This window comes from Eupeodes corollae, chromosome 2 (assembly GCF_945859685.1).
Source record: "Eupeodes corollae chromosome 2, idEupCoro1.1, whole genome shotgun sequence".
Taxonomy (NCBI): domain Eukaryota; kingdom Metazoa; phylum Arthropoda; class Insecta; order Diptera; family Syrphidae; genus Eupeodes; species Eupeodes corollae.
This window is the reverse complement of record NC_079148.1, coordinates 150,095,420-150,117,736: the sequence shown is the minus strand read 5'-3', so window position 1 is coordinate 150,117,736 and position 22,317 is coordinate 150,095,420. Positions and strand designations below refer to the sequence as shown.

The following is a 22,317-nucleotide window of genomic DNA, read 5'->3' as shown; positions in this document are numbered from 1 at the left end:
CTTAAGTCCTCGGACTTGTTAAGTCCGTTGGGAACCCCTTAAGGGCCTCTACTACGCCTACGCTCCATCGTGTACGTTTCGGAAGATTTGTTTCAGCTCCCTCCAACTTTTACCTAGTGGCGCTGATTCCGCTGATTCGACTGTCCTGCGCCATGTTATTTTTCGGTTGTCCAGCTCTTCTTCCTTCTTGTGTGAGCGGATTCCACTGCAATGCAGTCGTTACAATTTCAAAGCGAATGTCCAATCCGTTGCCACTTACGCCTTCGAATTAAAAAGTCTATAGGCTCCTGGCCTGTCCTGTCCTTATATGAACGACCTCATTTGATATACGGTTTGGTCAGAAAATCCTTAGGATGTTACGAAGACATTTATTCACGAAGGTTTGCAGCTTTCTTGTAATGGCTGCAGTAACCTTCCAAGTGCTGCACACATAAAGAAGCACAGATTCGATATTTTTGCGAAACAATCATAGCTTTGTCCTTAAGCTGATAATTATTTCTCCAAATTTTTGACAGCATACCGAACGCAGCTTTTGCTTTGCCGATCGGGCAGATGACGTCTTGTTCGGTTCCGCCTTCGATGGAAACGATGTTTCCAAGGTATTGAAAGCTCTCCACTCTTTCCACCGGTTGCGAGAAAATATTTATTTGAGATTATGGTCGGGTTCCGAGTCTGACCAATTTTGTTTTGCCGGAATTAATTTTCAGCCCCACTACTTCTGCTACTCTCTCCACTATTGTTGTCATTTGATTGAGACCCATGATTCTATGAGAGGGTTAGCAGACATCGACCCCGTAATCCAAGTGCTTTAAATAGGATGTCAAAGTCCTCTGCTACCTGACAGAGCTGATCGCAGCACATCGCTTATCACCAACAAAAACAATACTGGCGACAGAATACAGCCCTGTCTGACTCCGTTTCGGATTTCAAAATCGTCTGACAACCTACCATCGTGCAGGACGTGACACTTGGATCCATCATGTGCTGCTTTAAGAATAGTAATTAGTTTTTTTGGGTTGCCTCTCCTCCCCAAAGCTAACCAGATATACTCCCTGTTAACGCTATCAAAGGCCTTCTCGAAATCGATGAACAGCAGGTGCAGTGGTGATCGATATTCAACGCATTGCTCAATAATGATCCACAGGGTGTTGATGTGATCAATACAGGAGGATCCAGCTCGGAATCCTGCTTCTTCGGCATCAAGTGTGGCCTCAAGGTGTTCTCTGATGCGTTCCAGTATGACTTTTGCTACCTTTTTGGCAGCGGCAGGTAGAACGCAAATTCCTCTCCAGTAGTCGCACTTTGTAAAATCTACTTTTTTTGGGAGCTTAACGATAATTCCCTTTTTCTACTCATGGTGGAAGCTTTCGGTGGTCCAGGCTCTTTTTAATAGCGGATGAAGCAGCGTGCTTGATGACGTTGGCGCTGCTTGCAAAAACTATGCGGACATTCCATCAAGTCCTACCGCTTGTTGTTCTTAAGTGCTTTGATTGTGGAAACGATCTTATCTTTACTGGGCGGTGCGGTGCGGATTCGGGGATTAGTTTCTTCAGGTGCTTCAGAAGGTATCGGCTGCACGTTGTTTGTAAACTCTTGGTTTAAAACCTAGGAAAAGTGTTATTTCCACCTTCTGACATGCTCATCCAGCGAACTTATCACAGTACCGTTTACTTCTTTCACAATGTGTTGCTTTCAGCTGAGTGCACCGGTCAGCTCTTTGGTTATTCAGCACCTTCTGCTTCTTGCGCCAATGAGTTGATGTAGTTACGCTTGTCGCGGTGCACACTGCGTTGAACCTCTCTCTTTTTCATGCAGTACGAGGACTCCAGCTCGTTTCTTTCGTCCCCTTGTGCTTCAGTTATTCGAGCCCTTAACTGTTTGTGTTCGTTGATCCTTGCCCAAGATTCTTCTGAAAGCCAAATGTTGTTGCTTCCTTCTTTCCGACCGGGTATTCGTCAGCACCTCGCATGAAAACATTTTTCACAGCATTCCAATGGTGTTCAATGTCATCAAGTACTGCGCTGCTGATTGTTCTCATTTCGTGTGACAGGTGGTCCCTAAATAGTTGACGGGTCTTGGGGTCTCTTAGTCTGGCGATGTTGAATTTGGGGGCTCGTGTTATCTTATCTTAGGGTAGCTATCATTCAGTGGTGGTCACGGACAAGTCCCATATCGGCGCTTCTTCTGTTTCGTACATCCAAGAGACTGCTCCTAAAGCATCGACTAATCGCTAAGTGGTCGATTTGGTTGGAAGACGCTTGCCTGACCGTTGACACCCAGCTTATTTTATAACAGAGTTTGTGTTCAAACATAGTGCCACCAATCACAAGGCTATGACGTTGCAGAAGTCACCTCTCACCATTATCCTTGCAATTGCCGACTCCGTGAACACCGATCGCATGCCTTAGTCCGTTGTTATTACTGCCAACATTAGCATTGAGGTCTTCCGTAACCATAATAATATCTCCGCGGGGAGTGTGTTGTAGGCGGATCCTAGTTGATTATAAAAGCATTCTTTTTCTTCATCAGATGCGAGCTTCGTCGGTGCGTAACGCTGTATAATGGTGACGGATGCTACTCTTCTCTGGACCTAGCTTTGATAAGCCTTTCCCAAGGGGCTCCCACGAAATAAGTAACCCAACTCCAGCTTCTTGAGCGTTTCCTGGATCGCGACCAGAGAAGAGCAGTACAGTGTTACGTGTGGGTGACTTGTATTTGTCAACCATCGCACTTTGCTTAACCCTAAGATATGAATATTTTACCGAACACAAAAATACAACTTAAACTTTGATTACAATTAAGTTTATTGCAAAATATTTATTTTAAAATGTCTGCCTTATTTTCCGTTCTAATTTTAACTGTCAAGTAGGAAGGAGATACAATTACGAGACGTCAAAATTAGTCACCTTAAAACAGTCCAATGGAAAACCATCAATACTTCAAAAACAAAGCTACTTATGTCAATAGGTCATTAAAGCATTCCTATCGAAATAGGGAAATGTCAAATGTCAAACTCATCCATGCGGAAGAAAGTACCTATTAACGCCGTTTCGATAAAATCCACTTAAGTCCCACAAAGTCATAATTTAAAAGAAAAATCTCCTCCGTTCGTTGGCGTCGCAGTCGCGTGGCAAGTTGTGTTGATTTGCGTGTTTTGTTTTTTCTTTCCTAGACCAACAATGCTTTGCCTCGCCTCGCCTCGCCTTTCCAACCGTCCACACACAACAGATTGTGATTTTTTTTTTGTTTTTAAATTAAATTATCACACTGAAGCACGCGAATCACGCTTTTGATTTGATGATGCTCACTATCAACTAATTGAACTTTAAGCGATTATATGATATCTGGGCTTGTTTAAATTTCAAGACAATTGAATTAAAAGTTTAGATGGAATATGCGATGCGGTGTGTGATTGGCGTTTGCCGGATGTCAGCAGTCTGATTCGATTCTATGCGATGACCTTTTGGCCAGAAAAAGGTGTGTTCATTGTATTGTTTTGCTCGCATCAATTTATAGTTAAGCGGGTCAGTAATTCTTTATAATGACGTAAGTTCAACTTTTGTTCCTGGTTAAAAAAAAAAGATCAAACAAACAGACATTTTATGAAGAGGAAGCGAGAAAAAAAAATGGAAAGTTGTCATTGTTTGACAGGTCATTAGTTTAATATGTCATTGGGTTGCGTATAATATTTTATTACGTCAGAGCTACAAGCTTTGAAGGCTTGGCCATATTCGTTGCGTTTGTTTTGTGGATATAATACTTTTACTTTTAATTGTTTCCAGTAGCATAAAAGAATTTACAGACTCATGAGCTCGACTAATGGATGGATATCAATTCCATACCTTTTATAAATAATAACACTGGTGTAAAGAATTTTTGTTTGTGTTTTGAGGAAAGTTGATTTATTCATTATGGGATTTTTAAGGTAAACTTACATATATCAATCTTTGTTTTGTCTGACTTATTTAGATCAAAGTGTAAAAAACAGAATAATGAATGAATACAGTTAGTCAAACAAAATAATATGAGGCAGTGAAGTGAAAATGTTTAATGTCACGCCTCATTTTAAATGCCTAGAGCTACTTTAAATGACAACTTGACATATTGCACTTGACTTTTAGAAACAAAGTTCGTTCAGTTTTAAAAATTAAAAACAGTGTCTGAAATATTTCTGTTTACTTTAAATTAAATTTAAAAAACATCTTGGAGTGTTAAAAATGTATACAAAAATTAATAATGATTTTAAAGTGAAAATTGGTGTTACCTCGAATTCTAAGGCTTTTTTAACTCGAACCTCAATAACTTGTTTGATAAATCTTTTAATATGAATAGTTAGTTTTTTTTTGTGTTACGGTGGCAAGTGACATTTCAGCTCTTTTTTCCGCTATTAAGAGAAGTGTCACTTTTGAAGCTGTCATCTTTTGACAGTTGACAAGTAAATAATTACGCCAATACTAAAAGTCGAACGATATATGTACGCTTCACAAGTATTAATGTGTGTGACACAATAAGATTTTCCTGAGGTAAGAAGAATTATATTTTGAAGATGTGATCACAATTAGCCACCGAATTATTGGGGTTTAGAGCTCTAAAACTTTTTTCTTTGAGGCAACATAAAAGATGCAGTGCATGGCAATGCTCCGTACTTGATTTAAGACTTTAAACACAAACACGTTTCAGCTTCGTCTGCGTTAAGGGGGACCTGCTTTGAGGTTGCTCTGAATGACTTATCTTATATGACATTTCTAATATGCCATTTCTAAAATGACACCTCTGTCTTTAGCAGAAAGTTTGTTTTGATTTTTTTTGATATGAATATTTAAATCGAAAAAATTGAATTTATCGCTAAATTAGCTTACAGAGTATATCGTGGGTATGTTTACATCATTGAGGAAGAAGAAGCTCCGATTGAGAAACGTTGGTGGGTTCGGGAACTTAATACGGAGTTCTTCAATCTATGAGATGTTCGACGAATCTCTTTTTCTGTTCTACAAAAATAAAACCTTTTCAATATTTTAATTACTTACCTTTCAACTTTTCTAATACACAATGGTTATCTCTCCAAATGCAAATGTATTTTGTTTGTTGCTTATAGCTGTTGAGCTGTCAGACAAAGCAAATGTTCAGCAAATTTGAACTAAATCTTTTTCCTTAAGAGTGTTAAAGAAAACGTGAGGTCAAAGCTTCATTGTGAAAGCATGCATTGAATTCCTATGGCTGAACTCGTAAACGTAAGGCGAAGCTGAAGCGTGTTTAAGGGCATTTTGATGAAATACAATTCCAAAATTTATCAGTAGAATATTTCTCTCATTACAATTAAGTGAACATCAATTGATTTCTTTTTAAAAATACTCATTCTTTTGTGACATTTGTTACTCAAACTCTGCATTGCTCAGCTATCTTAAGTTTAAAGACTTCAGTTTTTTCCAACTTTTTAAGAACACGCACAATTCACAAGTATTGGAAGAAAATTAATACTTATTGTCTTAAAATTATTTGCAAATTAGTGAAACTGAAAAATGCGTGATACCTTATTCTAAAAAACATTTTTTGATTTAAAAAGCGTGTACTTCAAAATACTGTAAATAAGCTAAAAAGAAAAATCACACTATTTTTCTTTTTACAATTATTTAAGGTCCTTAAAGCTAGAAACACCACAATCGAATTTCTAAATTCTAATGATGCAGATATTTAGGGCTCTTTTCATGCTATTTTAGTGCTCTAATCCCGACTTGCTTCAAAAAAGCCTTCCCCCTCAAACAGTTTGACGCTAAGCTGGAAACACCACACCTTAAAACTCATAATTTCAATAAACTGATGATAAGGGAATTTAGGGCTCTTTTTACGCTCTTAAGTTATTAAAATCCAATTTGATATCTCAAGCTCTTACTCCCTTTATCACGTCACAAAGTTGAAATTTTTGGAGACTTTCTATCTATCAAGAGTTTCTTTTTTGAAATGAAAGTAACCTTCATCGGAATTCAAAATTTAACTAATCAAATTTGAATTTTCGAATATCCAATATTAATTCTCAATATGCGTAAATTCAAATTTGAGTAGATTAATTTCGAATTCCGATAAAGGTTCCTTTGATTTCAAAAAAGAAATTCTTGATCTGATTTGTTGAATAGGATTAGACTACTTAACTTGCATAAAATCAGCCCTAAATTACCCCATCATTAGATTTTCAAAATTGTGTTTGGTTGAAAAAGTCTCCAAAAGTTTTAGCTTTACGACTTTAGTTTGGGGATAGGGGCTTAAAAAAACAATTTAGAGTTCCGCGAACTAAGGAGCACAAAAATAGCAATTAATAACCCCATCATCAGCGACTCAATTTAGGGGATACCAATTTGGGTGTCACTAACTTAGGAGCCCAAAAAGATCCCTAAATTACCTTATCATCCGTTTTTTGAAATTATGAATTAAAAGGTGTGGTGTTTCCAGCTTGACGTCAAGCTGAGAACACCACAAGTTTGAGGGGGAAGAGGTTTTTGAATCAAGTCGGGATTAGATCACTAAATTAGCACAAAAACAGCCCTTAATCACCTTATCATTAGAATTTCGAAATTCGATTGCGGTGTTTTCAGCTTTACGGACCTAATTATTCACAGCATTCTGAAATATAGAATTTTTACCAAACAGAATTTAGAAAGAATGTTTTTACCGTACATCCAGTTTTCGTCCAAACCCGTCTAGAAGATCACGTTCTAGTTTCATGTGCATTAAAGTTATCAGTATGTGTCAATTTGTAGTAAATTTTTTTTACAAAATTTTTTTTTAAAATAATTTTCGCAATCGAAGAAATACCGACATTGCTAAAACTGACAAATAAAAATGGTATTGGTCCTGGCGGAATAAGAGGTAAATAACAAAATTAAGTTTTGGCGCATACAAAAGAAAAAAATAATAACTCACTAAAGAATGTAGTTATCCCGAATTCTAAGTTAAGTTAACTTTTTGAAATATAAATCTTTAATAATTTTTTTAAAACCATTTATTTTCTATTTTTTAAGCTAAGATTAAAGCAAACATATTTCATAACAAAGACATTTTTGACGATTTTCTTAGATACAGTTTAAATCATTTTAGTTTCTCACTTAACTTCTCATTAGTTATGAGATGACTAATGGTATTAATTTAACTGGATATGGTATTTTGAAAAACCTTGAGTCTAATGCTTTCATGGTTTTGAATGAATTACGTTTTAAAGATAATTTTTTGTTGTGATTTTGAGTCCGAGCTTTGATTCATTTTTGATTTGATTTCTATATTTTTTAATATTTTCAAAGATTTGATGTGATATCCTTCTTTGGAAAACTGATTCGTTATCAGAACAAAAAGTTAATTTTTAAACGTTTTTGTAATTTTTTTTTCTAATTTTAAAGGGAATATCTCAAAAACCTTACGCTATAAAAGTGGACTAAAGCCATCAAAAAATCTACTGAAAAATGTAATTTTTTGACCCAGTGTTACAAATAGAAACCACAAAGGGCCCACATTTGAAGACGCTAATTAACGAACTATTCAAAACAACCTTGTTGGGAATTTTGTTTCATCGGCTATACTCCCCACCCTTGGAGTTATACTAAATTATCGTACATATATCCTTGTTGTCAAGCACTAACATGCCTCGGATACGGACGGATTTAACGTTGAAAACCCCCTCAAACGAAATAAGGACATCGAACTCCAGATCTGTACGTGGAATGTTAGATCCCTTAAGAGAACACGGGCATCCGAACAGTTAGCGGAACCCCAAACTATTGCAAGGCAGATATTACCGCCCTCCAAGAAGTGCGATTGGATGGACCGGGCAAACGCAAACTAAGAAACTGCGATATATATCTACCGAGAACAAAAAATGTTTAGTTTCAACAGTGTGTGCTAGCGCGTCAAGGCTAAATTCGCCAACATAAGCCTAATATGCGCGCATGCCCCAACAGAGGAGAAGGATAAAGGCACCAAAGACATATTCTTCGAACTCTTGGACAACACAAATGAGCAGTCCCCTGGCAGCCAAGGTATGGCCATAACTAACCCGACCCAAGCCAAAACAAGAAAGTACTATGGGAATATTCGACGTAAGACGGCTACAATCGCAAGAGACTGCTATGTCCTTTTTCGATCGAGCCTCTAATAACCTCTTAAGAAGTCCTATGCTGCCTGAAATCAAACGAAGAATAACTCTTGCAATTCGCTGCTTCTTTCGACTTAAAAGGCAATTGAAAAGTAAAGTCCTCTCTCGAGCATCTGAAATCCTTATTTATAAGACACTCATCATCCCGGTTCTCATTTATGGCGATGAGGCCTAGACCCTGTTAAAGAAATCGGGTTCGAATCGGGTGGCTCACGCAGGTGGGTGTAGACCTCAACCAACTTGGGGTGCGAAACTGGAGACAGCTAACTAGTGACCGAGCTGGCTGGAGACGCATGTTGTTTGAGGCCCAGGACCGCCCCACATCGCAGCGCCACCTTAAGAAAGTAACTATTTACTAGAAAATAGTAAACTAAAGAGCATCTCCTTTTTTCTAAAGCAGATTCAGCATTTCATTAATTTATCGTAAACCCTAAGTTGATTGTTTACTGTTCTTGAAGTACATTTTTTAAAGCAAAATGATTTCGACGCAGTTAACTTAACTTTTCTATTATTAATCCTAACTCATTTTCCTAGTAACTCGAGTAACCTGGTTCTTCACAATTGCCACAAATATCCTTTAATGATATAAACATACATTCGTCCTTAAAAGATACATAAATATGCATTATTTGAACAATTTACGGAGTTAACATTTTCAAACTCCTTTTTCAAACTCCTTTCAAACATTAAATTTCAACATCATCGTCATCATAATCATAATAAAAACGAGTATTTTGAAATCCATATATAATCTCTCATTATGATCCCTCTTCACAATCCCTACCCAAGAGTTGAGAATCAATTTGCTCTCATATTTTCCATGGAGTTAGCTTTTGATCCTTGTAAATATAAGAGTAGGTTCCTTCTATACCATCATGTAGGTTCATTCAATATGTACTAGAAGAAACTTTTGACCTAGTGACTGGGAACAGACCTGTTTTTTTTTTTCAAAGCATCACAAAGGATACTTTAGTCTGATGCTTGCTTCGCATTAACGTCATGGGTGTACTTTACAATGCAAACTTTATAATTCGCATATGAATAGATTCGAGTACATAAACTCAACTCCAACTCCAATTTTAACTTCAGTTGAATATGATAATAAATGAAAAATCCAGGATATTCCAGACACTGTACAGTTAAAGTATGTACGAGTATATGCCAGACAAGTGGTGAGTTAAAATCCCCTTAAGGCATAAAATGCATCATCACATCCTTTTTTATTTTACCTGTTGTCGAGCACGAAATTATATTTCTCCTAATTAAGTGCTCTCTACAATGAACTCATTCACTCACTGTACTGTTTTCTGTTCTCCTCATTTCTATGGTCTTATGTGCGAAGGATTGTGCATGTTGTTTCATTTTTTTTTTAAATGGAAAAAGGATAATATTTCAAATTCACTGCGTTTATTTTTTTCCATTTGAATAGTGGTTCTGATGGTTTTACCTACTTTCATAAACAAAAACACAACAAACTTCCCCGAAAAAAAGGTTTCATTCAAAAAAGAGGTAGAGGTTGTGGCTAAAAGTCCCGAATCCCGACTTTTTTTGTTTCTTTTTTTGTGGTAGGTAGGTAAGTCTTTGGTGTGGTTGTTATATTTGCAAGCAAAAGAGTCATAAAGGTGTACTCACTGTGCAACTTTGTATGTAGATACATTTATGTGCAAGGACTCATGTTCTACCTGTTGTATTTTTTTTTTTTTGAAACATGAAGTTGAAGTGGAAACGGTAATAAGTTTTAGAATTTTGTTTTATTTTTTTGAAAACTAGTTCAATTTAAACCTTTGAAGTGTGTGTTGTGCGTGTATGCAATTATTTTTAGAATTTTATTTTTCTAAATAAATAATAGAAGTTTCACAGAGAGCTCGTGTTGTGTAAGCTACAAAAACGACGTAATCGATTAAAAGTTGAATGTAAGCACCTCTCTTCACAATTCAATTCTAAAAAAGTGTCTGGGAATGGGAAACGGCTAGCATTGATAGCTTCTCATTGTTTTTCTTTAAAGTAGTTGAATATTTTTGCAATAAATATAATTTAAGTTTAGAGGAAATTTTAAAAGTATGTTATTTATAAAATTGAAGTTTAAGCTGGTTTTTGTCGAGATATTAGAAACGTTATTTTGTGTAACAATCTTGGTAACAGTTAGTTTTCTTCTAAACAAATTAGTAATTGATTTTGTTTAGGTTTGAAATAAAATTAATAACAATATTTTGTTAGTACGGGATTTTCCATTTTGCGTTCTCAAAAGTAAACGTTAATTAAACACAAATAAAATATTAACCTTGACATTATGTGTGAAACACTACATCATTTTAATGGCCAGGTATTTTCGACCACTTTTTGACACATATTGAGCAGTATCTCAGTCATAACTTCAAGAATGTTGGTTTTTAAGTGCTCAAGAGTTAAAAGTTTACCTGCATAAACACGGTCTTTCGCGTAGCCCCACAAACAAAATTCCAGCAGTGTCAAATTGTATGATCTTCGTGGCCAGTTGATATCGCCACGACGAGAAATCACGCGGCCAATAAATGTTTCTTGCAATAAAACAATATTCGATCGAGTTGTGTCGCATGTTGCACCGTCTTGTCAAAACTACATATTCTCCAAGTCGAATTCTCCAATAGCAGGCAAAAAAAAAGTCGGTTTTCATATGAGTGACAGTAGTTCCATTGTTGTTTTCAAAGAAGTAGGGGTCAATACTCCAATCACATCTCCGGACCAAAAAGCGCACCAAACAGTGAGTTTTTGTGGATGTTATGGCCTCTCTTTAATTACTTGATGATTCTCAGAACCCCAAGTACGACAATATTGTGTATTAACATATTAACCATGTGAGAAATGTGCGTCCTCGCTGAAGAAAATTTTGTTCGAAAAATCGCCGTCCAGCGCCTGTTTTTCAAGCACTCATTCGACGTATCTACGACTGCGACTCGACGTTCTAATTCCTGAGAACGACGAGAAATCGACACATTCGGGTCTTAGGCAACACTTTCACTCGCAGCAGCGATATTTTTAACTTCGATTTGTCAAATTGAAAATTTTGACATTTCTCGACGTTTCAAGGTCCCTAGAGTCGAAATAAAAGATTTTTAGAAAGATGTCTGTGCGTGCGTGTGTACGTACGTTCGCGACGTTTTTTTCGTTGTCCATAGCTCAAGAACCAGAAGAGATATCAATTTCAAATAAATTTTGTATACAGATAATAAGGCAGAAAGATGCAGAAAGGGCTCTCAAGAGAATTGCGTTTGTGGTTTTTTTACCCTAGCAGTTTGAAAAAAAGGTGAAAATTTTGGTAAACCCTAAATATCTTACGAACCAAAAACGCTAGAGACTTGAATTAAATTTTATATAATATATTGTAACGTAATTTTAAAGAAGTTTTTTTTTGAAAAAAATCCATTTAACGGTTTTTTTATAAATCAAAAAAAAACTGAAAAAAAAAATTGTCACTTCCAAAATTTTACGACTAAAATATGATTTCATCTCCAAAACAATTTTGTGCAACGAAGAATAATGTTTTTGACATCTGATAAAATTTTGGGAAAAATCGAATTGACAGTTTTTTTATAAAAAATAAAAATCTAAAAAAAAACATTACTCTAAGTTGGTAAAAATTGAATATCGATTCAAATATCTTTTCCAAAACTTGAAATTTAGACTTATTTAACCTTATAAGAAAAATTGTCGAATTGAGAGTTTTTTTTACAAAAAATAAAAACCTAAAAAAAATTAATAAAAGTTGATAAAAATTGATTTTCGACTCAAATATCTTTTCAGAACTTTGAGATATTGGCGTTAAGATAATTTTATCTTTTAAAAAAAATATTGTTGTCAACATTCAGTAAAATTTTGAAAAAAATTCGATTTGACAGTTTTTTTTACAAAAAATTAAAAACCGAAAAAAAATGTATAAAAGTTGGTAAAAATTGATTTTCGACTCAAATATCTTTTAAAAATTGTGGATATTGGCTTTAAACTACTTTTATCTTTCAAAAAAATATTGTTGCTAACATTCAGTAACATTTTGAAAAAAATCGTATTGATAGTTTTTGTACAAAAAATTAAAAAAACAAAAAAAATTAACAAAAGTCGGTAAAAATTGATTTTCGACTCAAATATCTTTCCAAAAATTTGAAATATTGGCTTCAAACTAGTTTTATCTTATAAGAAATATTGTTTTCAACATTCGATAAAATAGAAAAAGAAATCGAATTGACAGTTTTTTTTACAAAAAAAAAAACAGTACAAAGACTTGGTAAAAATTTATAAAAATCCAACAGTCCGTTTTTTCATAAAAATCGTTTTAAGCAAGACTAATCGACAGACGGCATGGGAAGTTATCAGTGTGGGTCGCATCCCAGCCTCTTTTTAGTTATACGAGCGAAACGATGATATACAGGCCTTACAATATCTGTAACTAATCCAGTCTCTTCGAATTTATTCACTATTTTGCCAATTGCTGCGTAGTTGTAAGCCATAATCTTCTCTTAAAGCACGATATGTGGCAAAATTAACATCTTTGTAGTAAGTTCTAACAATTTGAATGAGTTGTGACATAGTTAAGGAAACCATTTTCGTAAATGTCAGACTTTACACTGACAAACAGAATTGGTTTAGTTTGACAGATGTCAAATTTCAACCGCAGAATGGATACTTCATTACTTTTATGTTTTTTCAAGATATTTAAATAGAACATTAAATTAAAAATTTTACGTAATATTTTTGAAAGTTTTTGTTTTTGTAAAACAAAACTGACGATTGATTGATGTTTGATAATGATCATAACATTTTTTATACAATAAAGTAAGTTTAAGGCGGAGTTATTTATTAGTTCTCAAGATATTCAAGTCGAAAATCTATTTTAGTAGTATTTTTTTTCAATAATTAAACCAGATGGTAAAACTTAATTTTTCTTTGGAAATGTTTTTTGTATATTTCACTTATGACGTCCATAGCGTTATCGGCCTGTGAGTTTTTAGAGTAAACTAAATTTTTAGGTTTTTTAAATCGCTTTAGTAAACAAAAAACAACTGTTTGTTGTTTTTGAAAGTCGTATTATCTGTTGAAAAAAATTTATTTAATTGCCGGTTCTTGAAATATTGCCTACAAAAAAAGTACTTTAAAACGTACAGACGTATAGGAACGTAAGAACGTTCGTGCACACGCATGAACAGACATCTCCTTAAAAATTATGGATTTGAATTCTAGAGACCTTATAGAGAAACGTCAAAATGTTGCTCATACACAGCTTTATCGTTAATTTCATGTTCAAAAACTAATTTTACTTTTTCCCTACCGTAAACTTTAAAAATTTGACGAATTTCCTTCTATAAGCAATAATTTATCTCTGTTTAAGACCTTCATACATTTTTTGAAGGCTATCCGAAATCTTGTTTCTTTTTCGAAGTGATACTTTACTTGTGAAATATTTGCCGGATGAAAAAATCAAGACTTCAAGATTCAAGATTTTTTTATTGAACTTTTATATATACAATTGGATAGTCCTAAGATTAAATAGATACATTGTCTTAGAATAAAATAGATTTTTGGCACATAGGGGGCCTAACTTTATATATTGGCTTAAGCTTAAATTTGAATATTGTTGTGTTCTAAAAAGAAAAGTCGGTTGACTTGGTTATTCTCGGGGTGTTTCTTCCCGATTTTCATTTCTTGGATTTGTTGATTAGTAAGAGGGTTGTTGGGATGTTTAGCCACGTGTCGGTGGGGTGACATTGGGTCAGCGTAGAATGCAACGGCATCTTCGTTGTTGTCTTGAATTATGGTATCATTCATAATGTCCATGACGCTAAGGTACCTAGGCTCTGGCAATCGCTGTTGGATTGTCATCCACATTATTAGTTGGTTCGGCTGGTTTGATGATTTACCTACTAGCTTTTCAGACAAGAGTAGTAGGTAGTTGTCCAATGTATTTATTCTTGCTTCAGAATAAATTCTGTCGTTTTTGAAGTATTTCTGACGCTCCCTGTTAAAGACAAGCCCAGTGCAGATTCTTAGGAACTTTCTTTCGAAGGCTTTTAGCTGCTTTATGGTGGTTTTGGAGATGGTGTACCAAACGGGAAAGCTGTATCCAATGACTGGTGTCAGCAGTTGTTTGTACAGCAGGATCTTGGTCTGTTGACTTAGTCCATTGTTCTTCTTCATCAATGGATGTACACGATGAAAGGCCCAGCCAGCTTTCCTAAGAACTGTCTGCTGTCAGCTCGTGGAAATAAACTCCCAGGTACTGGACTGTCCTCTTGTCTGAAAGTGGCGATCCATCCGAGAGTTTCAACTTCAAGTTTCTGCGCTTTTTAAGATCCTCTATGGACGAGAGTTGACGGCCTTCTGGAGCAGATGAGTTCCGACTTTGCTGCGTTGATTTTAATACCCCATTTATGGTAAGAATCAAAGGGACGGTGGATGTGTGCTTCTACTTTCTTCACGGCTATATATGGTCACATTGAGGAGCAGTAGCTCAAGGAATCATCCACGCATAGAAGGTTCTCACAGTTGACGGAGTTTGGTTGAGCAGATGTCAGGATGCTGTATAGAAACGGGCCGAGCTTCGATCATTGGGCAACTCCAGCCTTGGTGTCCCTCATTGACGATGAGCATTTCTCCAATTGTACATACGATTTTCTGAAAGAGAAAAAGGAAAAAATATACTTATTAGTGCGATTGGAAAACCCAGCATGTGAAGTTTATGAATAAGGTCTTCAATCCATACGCTATCAAATGCTTTTTCAAGTTCCAGAAGCCATCCAACGGTGACACAATGGCTATTAAGAGCTGTGGTGATGTCGGGTTCAAACTTCATTAAAGGATGCAGCGTCGAGTGTTTTTTTCCGAAAACCAAACTGCATGTCAGGACCGGATGAAAAAGTCAGAGCATTAATCGAGTGGAATTAAAACATTTATGAGCGAATCAAATCGGGTCATCTAAATCCAGACTAAAAAAATAGTTAAAAATTTACTAAAAATTCATCGGGTATCGGGTGTTTTTGTAAAGAGCTTGAAAAAGTTTTAAATCTGTTTTTAACTTCCCATAAAAAGGTTTTATTATCGGTCCTATTTGTCGAATGAAAAATGTTGACATTTCTTTACGTTTCAAGGTCTCTAGAATCTTAATCAAAGGTTTTTAGAGACATTTCGTTCGGAATAATATTTTTGGTCTTCTATACCTCAAGAACTCGCAGTGTTATCGATTTAAAATTATGATTTTTAAGATCAAAAGTTGCAGAAAAGATTTTCACAAAAATTGAGTGGTTTTTTTTAACAAACCAACTTTGAAAAAAAAAAGTAAAAAAATGTAGTTGGCCCAAATAGCTCTCGGACCAAGAACCCTAGCGTCTTCAATTAAATTATGTGACGTGATACTAAATTGGTACAGGGGCATATCGATTTTACCGTGCCTTCGGAAAATATTCACTCATCTTCTATACCATAGGTTGACGAAATGAGTTGAAGAGCGTCAACTACTTAGTATTTTCCAAGCCGGTTTTCGATCGGCTTCTTTATTCCTAAAATTTTCACCCTAGGCTTATTAACAACATTTCTCAACTTATGTAAGCTTCTTATAACCGGTACCTCTGCTTCTGTATGGAATGGAAGTAGAATGTTAAATTTCTTCAATACAAGTGCTGGTGTTCCACAAGGTTGTGGATTAAGTCCACTAATGTTTCACTATATATTGATGACGTATCCAAAAATTTCCCTGGTGGTTTTAAGGTTGGTGAAACATTAATAAAAATGCTCCTGTACGTGGATGAAATTATACTATTAGCTGATAATCCCATAGCTTTGCAGTTACAAATAAACAAGCTCAAGCGCTTTTATGATTTGTGGGATTTAAGTATAAATGTTGCAAAGTCGAAAATCATGGTTTTTGAAAATACCCATCAAAGAACAACTTCTCAAAAGAAATGGTTTTTAGAACGTGAGCCAAGGGAACTAGTCAAATAGTTTGAATACTTAGATTTCTTGATAACTCGTAACCTTGATTTTTGCACACAGGTAAAACAAAATGCACTGCAGCCAAAACGGCAGTAAATCTTATGTGGAGTAATTTCTTCTGCAACAAGTATGTAAATGCAACTGCTAAATTTTGTTGCAACCATTAAAACATGCCTGTGCAAATCAAGTGTTTGTCTATCAAAACTTATAAGAGTTTGAACCAATTCAACGCTTATTTTTCAAGCGCACCTTTAACCTGGATAACTTAACACCGGTGTGCCACAAGTATTTAAAAAGAATCTAAAATCGAATTCTGATTACATAATAAAAGTTATAAAAAGGCCTGACTTAAATCATCAAAAACAGATATTAAAATATGCACTTAGACGTCAAATATCGCCTTTCAAAGAATGGAATGATCTAGCTTTTAGATACAGCGAAGACTTCGACCTCAATAATACAGCCCATACCAATTAGCAGGATTTATTGTTCAGCTGTACAGCTAAAATAGATGATTTCCCGTTTTGGCAATGTCTGAATAGAGTGCGAACTTCGACAACTAGGCTTACATAAACGGTGATTTTTTAAGAGCTTGAGAACTTTTAAAAAAAAAAAAACGCATAAAATTTGCAAAATCTCATCGATTTTTTATTTGAAACGTTAGATTGGTCCATGACATTTACTTTTTGAAGAAAATTTCATTTAAATGTTGACCGCGGCTGCGTCTTAGGGGGTCCATTCGGAAAGTCCAATTTTGGGTAACTTTTTCGAGCATTTCGGCCGGAATAGCCCGAATTTCTTCGGAAATGTTGTCTTCCAAAGCTGGAATAGTTGCTGGCTTATTTGTGTAGACTTTAGACTTGACGTAGCCCCACAAAAAATAGTCTAAAGGCGTCAAATCGCATGATCTTGGTGGCCAACTTACCGATTCATTCCTTGAGATGATTGTTCTCCGAAGTTTTCCCTCAAAATGGCCATAGAATCGCGAGCTGTGTGGCATGTAGCGCCATCTTGTTGAAACCACATGTCAACCAAGTTCAGTTCTTCCATTTTTGGCAACAAAAAGTTTGTTAGCATTGAACGATAGCGATCGCCATTCACCGTAACGTTGCGTCCAACAGCATCTTTGAAAAAATACGGTCCAATGATTCCACCAGCGTACAAACCACACCAAACAGTGCATTTTTCGGGATGCATGGGCAGTTCTTGAACGGCTTCTGGTTGCTCTTCACTCCAAATGCGGCAATTTTGCTTATTTACGTACCCATTCAACCAGAAATGAACCTCATCGCTGAACAAAATTTGTCGATAAAAAAGCGGATTTTCTGCCAACTTTTCTAGGGCCCATTCACTGAAAATTCGACGTTGTGGCAGATCGTTCGGCTTCAGTTCTTGCACGAGCTGTATTTTATACGGTTTTACACCAAGATCTTTGCGTAAAATCTTCCATGTGGTCGAATAACACAAACCCAATAGCTGCGAACGGCGACGAATCGACATTTCACGGTCTTCAGCAACACTCTCAGAAACAGACGCAATATTCTCTTCTGTACGCACTGTACGCATTTGTGTGGTTGGTTTAATGTCCAATAAAGTAAACTGAGTGCGAAACTTGGTCACAATCGCATTAATTGTTTGCTCACTTGGTCGATTATGTAGACCAAAAATCGGACGTAAAGCGCGAAACACATTTCGAACCGAACACTGATTTTGGTAATAAAATTCAATTATTTGCAAGCGTTGCTCGTTAGTAAGTCTATTCATGATGAAATGTCAAAGCATACTGAGCATCTTTCTCTTTGACACCATGTCTGGAATCCCGCGTGATCTGTTAAATACTAATGCATGAAAATCCTAACCTCAAAAAAATCACCTTTTATAAAGAATTAAACCACACATTTTTTATTCGAAATTAGTTTACGAAAAACTCTCTCTTAATCAAATGAGTGTTATCTTTAAAGCAAGGACTGAAATGCTTTGCTTAAATTATATACTCGTATATAGTGTGCTCAATCTTACAAGAAATCCGCAGGCTTTATTACTTAAAGAGTTTCCTTACACTTGGATATATTTACAAAGGATCTTTTAAATGGTTGCTCAGGTAGGAAAAAAAGATATTACCTCCAAAATAATAGAATAACGTTTTTGACATCTAGAATTAAAAAAAAAAATCGAAGTCTGAGTTTTTTTTTACAAACAATTACTATTAAAAATTAGCAGGAATCTATTTTCTAGTTGAATATTTTGCCAATAAGTAATGAAATTGAATGCAAACTTATTTTATCTTACAAAAAATGTTGTCATAATACTTTGTAAAAAATTCAGTAAAATCGACAAACTGGCACGAATGGTCCGTAGAGAACTGTAGCCTAGTGACTTACAACTCCTAATCCTTTTTAAGTGCGAGTTATTTCAGAATTGGAAGGGACCAACAGTCAGCACCCGTGAAAAAAAAAACTTTAAGAGGCCCAAACAAGGATTGAACCCAAAACTTCTAGCACTATAGTCCTACGCACTTACCATCACGCTACGTGTACTACAAGCTACATCACCAAATGCCATAAAATAGACGAAGTGCGATACTCGCTAACAGTTTTATTTCTGTTTCATAGTAAATTTCCACAATTGAGAAGAATTTTTCTGCTATAAAACGATTCATGGTGACTTACCAAACCTTACTGAACGGAAATGTCAGCAAACAGTTTGTCAAATAGCTACAAAATTTCTGCAACAATCCTTTGGGAAAGAAAATGAACAACATGCCCGTATTTTTCACTATCAAAACTCAGCTCAATGAACTTTGTGCAGTTTAACCCACTTCGATGTGTCAATTAAATTAAACCTACAAAAATATAAAACAACTTTTAAACTCTCTCCAATTCCCATCAAATGTCCTCCTCTCGTTTATTTCGTTTTTGTGCCAGACGTGACCAGCTCAATTTAGCCACTTCTATTTATAACTTTTATTCCCCATAGTCGCAGAGGCAGAGATTTAAAAAGTCAATGGCGGATAAAAGTCATTCAAATGCCAGATAAAAGGGTAATCTTTCCTTCCTTCGTGTTCGTCGTCGTCGTTAACGTCTATCGTTGGTCTTTGGTCGTCGTTTGTCAGTCTTTTTTTTTTTGCAAGCTATCCATTCCTCGTTGTATATTATATACAAATGGCAACCAGAAGTGAATTAAATTGAAGAAGAGCCTCTCGGACTCTCAATCGCGTTTCACGCCCGCCGCCTGCCGACCGACCGACAACGGATTCACTATTAAAAGTGCATTCATCCGTCCCGTTCCGTCGTCGTCGTCGTCGGTAATGTAGGCGATCTTTCGAGCATATAGAAGATGCTTTATAATCATCCTCAAACATCACCATCGCACGGCTGGCTACGGCTTCTTCTCAATGACCTTTTGATTTTTTTCAAAGTTTTGAATTGCGCTACCAAAAAATCGTGACCATGCCTTAATTTCTAATGACAGAGACATTGTACATAAAATATAAAAGTTCTTTTCTTTTATTACTTATTTTTCTGTGACTTTCTGCATTGGCATTGGTACGTTTGGTCATTTTGAAAATGGGAAAGTTTAACGAATTACGGATTTGCATTTTATTAAAAAATTCATTCAAAAATTAATTCAAAAAATCTAATATTGTTTTCGAAGTACGTGAGCTGGAGAAGGATTGAAATCCTTGATGGTTGTGAATATTAAACTTATTATGAAGACTGTTTTTTGAATTTATTGTTTAGTTTCTGAGTAAATTGAAAATTGGAGGTAATAAATCTGACACTGACAACATTTATTGAGGAAATTGTTAAATAAGTCTTTCAAAGTTTCGATTATTAATTGATCAAAGTTTTAACCTAAAATAATGCGATTGATCGACCCTTAATACTTTCAATTGACGCCTGCTAAAAATTCGAAATGATATTTTTAATCAGCCCTATCATGAATTCCATCGTAATCGGAAATTTTTTCGAATCCCGAAAAACTGTGTCATGAAATCCGTTCCTAATGCAAAATTGTATGAGATTTTTCACTACGAACGAAATTTCATGAAACAATTTTTCGGGATTCGTAAACATTTTCGATTACGATGGATTCGATTAATTTTAAGAACTCCCAAGAGATTGCAATGAAAAGTCGATGAATTGTCAAACCACAAACAGAAATGTCAACACAGTCGGCATTTTCAACTGTCAAACCACGAACTACAATTATCTTAACTTCCAATGCGCCTAAAATCCTTTTCAAAACTAAGCTGTTCATTTCTCTTCTTCTTTTTCTTCTTCGAATCATAAAAATTGGGTTTTGAGAGCAAAAATCTGAGATCATCAAAATATAAACTGACCAATTGATACAATAAACCCATGTGACACGACAAGGTGTTTGTAATCTGTCACTTAGACGTCACTTAGACAAATATGTCCATCAAACACCTTTTGGAGCGACATCTATTTTTATTGAAACGAACGTCAGTTTCACACAAATTGTGCTTAAGCTTAATTGATACGTGTTCAGTGAGCCTAACGATTTTGTTTAAGCTGCTACTAAAATGTATTATAGGCTTTAAAAAAATCAATTAATTTTTAATTGAAAACTGTCAATCATTAATTTAAAGCAACGCCATTAAAAACCCCATTAAGTACAAAAGTTTTAATGCCTGAAATCTTACCAATCGATTCTCTCTGGTTCGATTATTTTAATATCAGTCAGTCTTTCTAAAAAACTTTACGGCTTTTAATTTTGCACTTTAATCCACTATCTCTCTTATTTCGGTTTGACATTTAACAACAACCATCTAATGAACTAAACTCTCTCTCTTGACACTTTCTTGACATCATATCGGTGGCTTTTCTTAGCCATTAAATAAATGTGACAGTAAAAATTTTGTAAAGCAGGTACGTTTTCTTTTTTCGATTTTTTCTTCTTCATCCATCGCATCGTTCAAAAAAAACAAGTCTTTGATGCTTTACTAATCTTGACTATCCTTATAAACATAAATTGATGATCTGTCAAATGATCAACAAACGTAGACTTTACCTTTGCCGCAAATTGCAACATTCTTTCAATTCTTACACTAACGCTACATTTTCTTCATTTCATGTTTTTTCTGCAACTGCAGCACATTAAGAAAATTAACCAACTATTTGTTGTCCAATCATAACCGCTCAATTGGTCTTGAAAGTGCATTATTTTGTTTAAGTGCCTTGATGGCTTGAGAATATAACTTTATCGACAGTCTTTGCAAATGTAAAGACCGGTTACTTTACGATTTTCCATCACATCACACGCATGATGGCGTTCAGTGGAACTTTCTTCACATTAAATCCTCTGTTGAGTCTTGAGTTGCAATTGAAGCATCTAACCACATCAACCATGACATTGTCATCATCATTATTATTATCATCTTGTCTTGTCATCGTCGTGCGTCGTCGTTCTCTTCGTCTTCGTCGTTTGTTTGTGTCATTTTGGTCGTTTGTTTGACGTTTAGTTGACTTTTTGTGGCATAGAGTTGAGCGGCTCATGGGAAAGCAAATTAAATGGCACCACAAAAGTCAACAATAATGACTACGATGATGACTTCGAGTACGCGAATGCGAATACGAGTCTATAAAAGTCTTATGGAAGAATGATTTCAATAAATTGAAGAGAAGACTCTTCTTGATCTTTGCCTTTCGATGTGCGTCTTCATTTATTTTCATTTTGTCTTCTTTCAGAAACCTCATCGCAAAAAGTAAAAGCCACTCTTCCTTGCCACCAACTGGCGCGCCATCATCAGATCCAACAACTGCATCGTACACTGGTCTAGGACCGCAACAATTACCAGCGTTAAGTGGTGGTTTTGTCAAGCTACGCAATGTTGCTGGCGGCCAAAGTCTAAAGCCGTCGTCGCTACCGTCTGGAAAAGATGCTCTAGAGAAACCGAAAGCAGCCGAATACAGCAGCAATAGCAGATCATATCAGCAGAAGCAACAAGAGACACAACAACCATCACCATCACAGCCCTCATCAGCCACAGCAGAGAAACAAGCTCAACAGGAAAATCCATCAGCTTTACCGGATTTCTTACGTGGCGGCTTAAAACGCAGCTTAACCCAGGTTAGTAAGACTTAAAGTGAGACTCTTACAACATTATGTATAGTTAGTAGTCTGTTGTTAGTTAGTATGCAACTAACACCTTTCGAAGACTCAAACAAAACTTTTTTATAACTTGGTCATGGAAGATTATC

At 35.6% G+C, this 22,317-nt stretch overlaps 1 protein-coding gene across 13 annotated transcripts in view; it reads left to right on the top strand.

Annotated features, from left to right (window-relative positions):
- Nucleotides 1-22,317, top strand: part of LOC129947223 (supervillin) — a 513,320-nt gene that overhangs the window by 435,859 nt on the left and 55,144 nt on the right. For all 13 annotated transcript variants that reach the window (XM_056057695.1, XM_056057694.1, XM_056057692.1 and 10 more), the window contains one exon: nt 21,805-22,186. In XM_056057695.1, coding sequence (XP_055913670.1) covers nt 21,805-22,186 — 382 coding nt within the window. The remainder of the gene's footprint in view (nt 1-21,804; nt 22,187-22,317) is intronic.